Here is a 7,103-nt window from a genome sequence, read left to right as displayed (position 1 = left end):
AAACTACGACTCTGTTTTTCTTTTTGACTCACTCTCTTTCTTTTTCCTATCTTTTTTTTTTTTTGAAATGTTTTGTTTACACACCTTACTTCTAACACATGCTTTCCCGAAATCAGTCCATCGAATGACTATATTACCCTCAAAGATGCAACATTTAGCAGTAGTGATGCTTTAGAAGTGAATCTCCTATAAAGGGCCACGCGGGTCCTGCTAGGTATCAATATGATGCAAATAAGCATGACCTAAAGGCTGACCTACACTGGGTTCACTATCAAGGCTGTTCAAGGGAGCGTATGGTCGACAGTGGCTGCGACAGCTTTCCACCCACTCTATACGTCCGACGGTTCCCCCTCCTAAAATAAAGGTGACTCAACTAGAGTTCGGGTACACGACGTGCACTCCGAGACTTGTTACAGAAAGAATTGACTCGGGTTATGCAAATGATGCCAGATATAAAGCAATAACACGTAAAGAAAGACTATAATACATAGCACGTAGGCACACAACAATGATAAAGTAAACACAAAAGATAACACAAACAATGTTTATACACCCATAATGTCAAACTAAGCCGATACAACTCAAAAAAAAAATAAGCTCGAATTCTAAAAAGTCCCCAGCAAAGTCGCCAGAGATGTCACACCCCCTTTTTAACTCCAAAAAAGATTCGTTTTAAGTTCGAAAGGGTTTTCATTATTAAAGTGACAAAAATGAAGATTGATTAGAAAAAGGATTATTTATATTCTAAACTCAGAGTTGCCACTTGGCATAAATCGGGTGTGCCAAGTCACCCTTGGATATCCTTTTTCAAAACGATTTTAACTCTATAAAATTGATCCACGAATAGAGATTCCGACTAAGGAATTTTATTGACCGGGGGAAGGTGTTAGGCACTCCTCGATCCCGTGATTCGACCACGGTCGCTTGGTGGATCATATCGGCTAATTTAACACTACGAATGTATAAACCACATAAAGCACACAAAACAATCAAGCAAGCAAAACAAAACAAAAAAAAATCCAAAATTTAGTGTCTAGTCCAATTATACAGTCCGAAAATAAATAAAAATGTGAAAATAAGTCCTATCTAATCTATACTAATCCTAACTACGCTCCTTGGCTTTACTCGATGCCTTGGGCCTTGTTCTCGATCCGCCTTCGTCAACATAGTACGTCAGGGCATTCCCCGGTGAATAAATATAAACAGATACTTCGGGGCATTCCCCAGCCAAATAGTACAATTGATCCAAAAGTGATAAAACAAAAACCCTTCATCCCCTACTTCAACATTCAACGCATTCAATCAACACATCACTTCTAACTTTTACCTACCCGCACCTAACATTTTCCTATCCAACTCAAGCTAAAACATGGTACTACCATATTCGAGAGAATCAATAAGTATTTCCAATTAATTCAACCAACTAACCGAAATTAATCTGATTCCGCTTTATCAAGATCAATCCCTCCCCCAAATTATTATCTATTAAGCAATCACTTAATTCTCCATCAAACAGACGTTCAACTCAAACAATCAATCAACACCAACGAATACTTACGGTGATTCAAATGTATCGAAACCAAACTAGAACAAAGCTCGTGCACATTATTAATTCAACACATAAACATCAAGTGATGAAGATTAATCGAGAAATAGGATGAGAAATGGACCTTTCGAGATTGACTTTTGATGATAATATGAGTTAAAGAAATTCGCGCTCGAAGCCCCAAGTAGACAACCTCAACTCCAAGTTCACCAGTCGACTAAAACCAGCTCCAAAATATCGATACCCCCTAAACTATGAGTTGAACAGGAATCCAAAAACCCGCGGACAACCCAAACGAAGACCGCGTCGATACTACCAAGAGAGAACCATATAATTCCAGCGTGACTTTGCCGGAATCAAACCACGAACGAACAGAACGGCGATCCGAACGGGGACGAGACGCCGGAGCTCCGGTGAGCTCAACTAGCATCCGAGAAAAAGGGGAAAATGGGTCGGATCTCGACTAGTTTTTGGGTTGGATTGACATTTTTCAGGCGAATCTGGGCAGATTTGAGCTGGTATAGATGCGTTTCCAGCGAATATGTTGCCGGAACAATAACGAGATGAGATTCTCAGGTCCCTCTTCAATACCGTAACCCTCTTTTCAATCTACTCCATTTTTCTTTTGTTTCTGAATATTCCGTGAGTGTATGTGTGTGCGAGATTCATGTCTGGAGTGTTTCTGTGAGGTTTTTGTGCGTGAGATTTTCTGTGTATATTGGTGAATAAGAAGCGAAAATGGAGGTCTCCCTTGCTCCTCTGTGATGTGTGTCCAGGAAGAAGATGATGCCAGTGTGTATTTATATCTCCCTTTTCTTTTTGGTCTTTTTGTGACTTTATTCAAAAAAAAAAAAAAAAACGTTACAAAGGTGGGTTGGGAGGGGGCACGTGAACGGGTGAGGGGGTAGGGGTAGGGTAGGTGGTGATGTATTGTTTTTTTAATTGGAAGGGTAAGGGTTAGGTGTCTATTTTTGATTGGGTGGGTTGTTGGAATCTTTAAAATAAGAAAAAATTAGTTAGGTTTGTTAAATGGGATAAAAACAAAATAAAAATAAATAAATAGATGAATAAAAGATGAGGTGGTTATTTATTTTCTTGGGGAAAAATTGTAAAAATGGGATTAAATTGTGTGATATTGGAATAAGAAATATTATTGACGGCATAAAATTACGTGTCTACAAAAGACTTTTAAGGTTGTATTTCCAGTCTAACAGAACTAAAGGTCTCAAAAGTCTTAGGCTGAAGACTAGTATGTTTGTTTATATACTAAGTTTATAACAAGTTTCACATCCAAATATGTAATAGTGGTCAAGAGAAAATGGTGACAATGGCACATGGTTTTGCTTACTCTTGAAGTATTCAGACTAACAAATTTGTTGAAGAACAAAATTAGGCCCTCTTACAATAAAAACTACATACCGAGTGAGTTCCCACGCGTGAGGTCTGGAGAGGGTAGAGTATACACAGATCTTACCACTACCTCCGGTCTGGGGAGGGTAGAGTATACACAGATCTTACCACTACCTCATGGAGGTAGAGAGACTGTTCCGAACAAACCCTCGGCCCTAGAAAATTACGCCCTCTTATTCTCAAAAAGTTGTATTATCAATAGGTCACCTATCTACATGACAAAGAAGAGTGCAGAACATGGTTTCGTTTCTTAACCGCAATTGTTCATTTAATGGTCTCAAATTATTGGCATTGGTGAGAAGTACCAAGTAGGCCTTGTTGATATAAGAGAAGAAAGGAAGAAGCTTATCATTTATTATATCCAAAACAGCTTCATCCACAAATATTAGGCCCCATATCACCATGGCCAACAGACATCAGCACATGAATTTTCCTTTGGTTAGCAACAAAAACTTCATCTCCATATTGTATAAATAATCCATCTTTCATGAGTCTTTTCATCATCAAACACAAGCATTATAAATTCAGCTATCAAAGGTCTCTAAATTCCTTATTCACTTTCTTGTTTCCTATGGCAACGCTCAATACCAAGAAACTCATCAAAATGGCTAGGAGGTGGCAAAAGTTTGCGGCCATGCAGAGAAAGAGGATTTCACTTCCAAGAAATGGCAGCGATGCAGACAGTTACGGTACATCCTCATCCTCGAAAGTTGAAAAAGGCCATTTTGTAGTCTATACAGTCGATCAAGCACGCTTTGTCATTCCATTGGTTTACCTTGAAAACGAGATCATTAGGCAACTTTTAAACATATCGGAAGAAGAGTTTGGAGTACCGAGTGGTGGCCCTATTACATTACCATGTGATTCAACTTTCATGGATTACATCATTTCGCTAATCAAGAAAGGCATAGCCGCTGGAGATCTTCACAAAGCGTTGCTCCTCTCAATTCCTTCTTGTTGTTGTTCAACTTCTTCTTTAAACAAAGAATGGGGAAACCAACAGCTACTTGTCTATTAAGTTATACTAAGCATTTATTTTGTTCATCCTAGCTCAAAGTAGTTCTTAGTGTAAACAAATTGTAAAGTTCATCATACAACTTGAATATTATTTTATCAGAAAATTTACCATATTCATGGCTTTCCAATGCTCTTGTTTTCCAATGGAAGTGTATGAATTTATGAGAGAGATGACCACACTCGAGAGTTTTAGAGAAGTCTTGAACGAAAAATGTTTTGCCTAAATTCGTATACCAATTTAGTAAGAGAATTCTTGTTTGATCTATAAATCACTTTTTGTGTGGTCACCCTTAAAAGAAAAAGATGATTTTTCAAGAATTGATTAATGTTTTAAAAAGGCTCAAATATGAGCTTAAAGAGAGTTAGATGTTTAATCGAGAAGACATGGGTTTGAAAGGCTCATTACCCAAAATTGTGTTTTACCGATGCGGAATTGATTATGTCGTGAAATATGAATATTCATTGTATACTTGTCTCATGCTTTGGTATACTAGAGAGAATAGACTCTAATCGTTGCGGCAAACTTGAATTGGGGCTTGGCCGACGAGTTAAAACCGGACCCACATAACCCTTGGAGTATAGAGATGTCAGGTATACCATCTAGCTCAGAATTAACGAAAAGAGTTTAGTCTTTGTCATAAGTGATTATTTGAAGTCTTTATTTTTATCCATGTGATTTGACTTCTATATTGATGACTATTTTGTATCAAGCGTATTTTACTTTGGTTTTCGACATGCCAAGACATTCCACATATTGACCGTCCTCGAGCGGCTACATCGTCTCATGATGTAGGTTCAGAAGCTCTCTCTCGAGATCAGCGCATCATTATTCAACGGAAAACTTTGGTGTATCTTTCCACTGTTGTATTTTCGTCCTTGCTTGCATCTGTGGTATGTATGCATCTACGATTTCTCTTTTCTTTTCATAATCAATGTTCCTTCTTTCTGTTCATAGATTTTGTATTAAACTAAGAGGAGATTAAATGGTATTTTAGTGGTAGATGACAGTTATATAAGATCATTTGGTCCAAATTAAGTTATTGCATTCGACTGAACCCCTAACTCGATTTTGCAGGCATGTTGGTGATGACAGAAGTGAATGCTCAGACTTATGTATGTGAATGGCGCTCAGATACTAGAGATACTCCCTGTCCAGAAGAGGCACCACTTTGTGACAAATGATGCCGCAAAGAGATTGGCAGTACGTATGTTGGTTCAAGGTGTGAGGATGAAGGTCTAGGACAAACTACTTGTGTGTGCAACTACAATTCAAACACTCCATGTGCTTAGAACTTGTGTAATTTCTAATAATAAATAGCTTGATCAATGAGTGAGAAAGTGATGTTTTGATCTGAATTTTTCTTGTATTTGTAATTCCAACGCTAAAAATCGTCTCACTCTTTCCCTGCATTAAAAGTAAAATTACTAGTAAACGTACACAAATGTTGGAACTTTTCAAACTAAATATTTCAAGGCTTTCACTTTTAAATTAGGTTATGAGAAAACCTAACAATCTAATCTTGGATCAGTACCTTTCATCTATAAACACCACTTTGTTTATCACAAGTGTTTTACTTGATCGAAGAAAGTCTAGACGAAATGAAAGTTTTGACACTAAGAAGAAGAAGATCAATCAATAAACTTCGACAACAACTATGCTTAAGTACAAAGCGAGTTGGGATCAACTATATGAATCCTCAGTAGCCATGCTTATACATTTATAATCTTCTTAGGCCAACGTACATTGTACCAAAATAAAAGTAAAAGAATATTAAAGTTCTCTGTATCTTTGCTGGCGTTAGCGAACAGATTCTTGTTTATTAAGTCAAAATCAACATTCTTTTTGTACATGCAGGCTCAATATAGTTTTTAGAGAGCGCGGAAATTGAAGAGTACACAATTGTAAACTGCATCATACCGATTGAATATTATGTTAACAGAAAATTTGCCATATTCATGGCTTTAACTTTTCAATTTGGTACGACAAAACCTAACAATTTATTCATGGCTATGTTACTAAGTTTGCAAACATCGTCACTAGGGAATAGTTGGTATAGAGTTTACTTATGCATCCATGGTCAGAGGTAGATGCACAGTTTGAACTTGATAGTTTTCTTGTGTAATGACCCTTCAGGTCATTAGCCGTATTCTTGCTTATTTTGCCGATAGAGCTCCTCCATAGTCATCCCAAGTCATTAGTGACTTGCTAGAATTGATAGTTCGGTTACCTGACGGTTCGTTTGATTTTTAGAACCACTTTTATAATTGGAAGTCTTCGTCGATTCCAAATGGCCGCCAAACGAAATTTCAGAAAAATAATTTTGCATGCAAATCTCGACTGTGCCAACATCTATTTAAGATCAATTTTAGGATACATAGACCCTTAGTTCGGATTCCATAGCACCCGAGCTCATTTCGACCAATTATTCGAAAAGTCAAATATCAAAATATAGGGGTGTGGGACCCACAAGTAGTCTAAATGACCTCTTATGAAAAATTCGACTTCACCAATGCGTCCGGAATGTTGAATTTAGTGGGGTTACATTGTTCGTTTGCGAAAAACGGAATTTGATGAGTTCGGAAGGTCAAAAATAAATTTTGACCTTGCGAGCCCATCTAAAACCGTATAAAAAGGGGCTTTGGACAAATTTTGAGCATTCTTCACCTCTATTAAAACCCTAGCAGCCCTAAAAGAGTGGTGACTCAAAAATTGGTCTTGTGGGTTGATTGAAAACTTAAACAACTTGTGTAATCCATCTTTTTACTACAAATCCAAGGTAAGAATTCCTCTAATTTGATATTAATTTCATTATTTCTTGACTCAAAACCCTAAATCATTGTGGGTCAATTGTATCCCCAAAAATTAGGTGTTTGACTCAAATTTCTTGAGGGGTTTTAACTCCCTAAAGATAATTAGTCTATGGTTGGTCTTGGAAACTCCTTCCAAGGGTGAAACTTAATTGGGGTTTTGGTGTCTATTTGAAACCCATGGCACAATGATGCTATAATGGGTATTTTCATTCTTATTGTAATGCTTGCATTATATTGTTGATAGCATTGCTTGTGGAAGAGAAAGCTTCTCGGAAAGAAAAGGAAAGCTCGTTGGTTCGTGAGTTGCTTGGATTCAAGG

The 7,103-nt window shown here is 37.3% G+C and overlaps 1 protein-coding gene across 1 annotated transcript; it reads left to right on the top strand.

Annotated features, from left to right (window-relative positions):
* The first annotated feature begins 3,066 nt into the window (after positions 1-3,066).
* LOC107855543 (auxin-responsive protein SAUR68-like) lies at positions 3,067-4,084 on the top strand. Its single transcript, XM_016700564.2, has one exon. The coding sequence runs from the start codon at positions 3,444-3,446 to the stop codon at positions 3,972-3,974; it is 531 nt and encodes a 176-aa protein (XP_016556050.2). The 5' UTR covers positions 3,067-3,443; the 3' UTR covers positions 3,975-4,084.
* The last annotated feature ends 3,019 nt before the right edge of the window (positions 4,085-7,103 follow it).

This window comes from Capsicum annuum, chromosome 12, assembly GCF_002878395.1.
Source record: "Capsicum annuum cultivar UCD-10X-F1 chromosome 12, UCD10Xv1.1, whole genome shotgun sequence".
Taxonomy (NCBI): domain Eukaryota; kingdom Viridiplantae; phylum Streptophyta; class Magnoliopsida; order Solanales; family Solanaceae; genus Capsicum; species Capsicum annuum.
This window is presented reverse-complemented; position numbering and strand designations above follow the sequence as displayed.

What these genes read in the sequence shown, in the direction of transcription:
- LOC107855543 (XM_016700564.2), top strand. Translation starts at nt 3,444, where the DNA reads ATGAGTCTTTTCATCATCAAACACAAGCATTATAAATTCAGCTATCAA.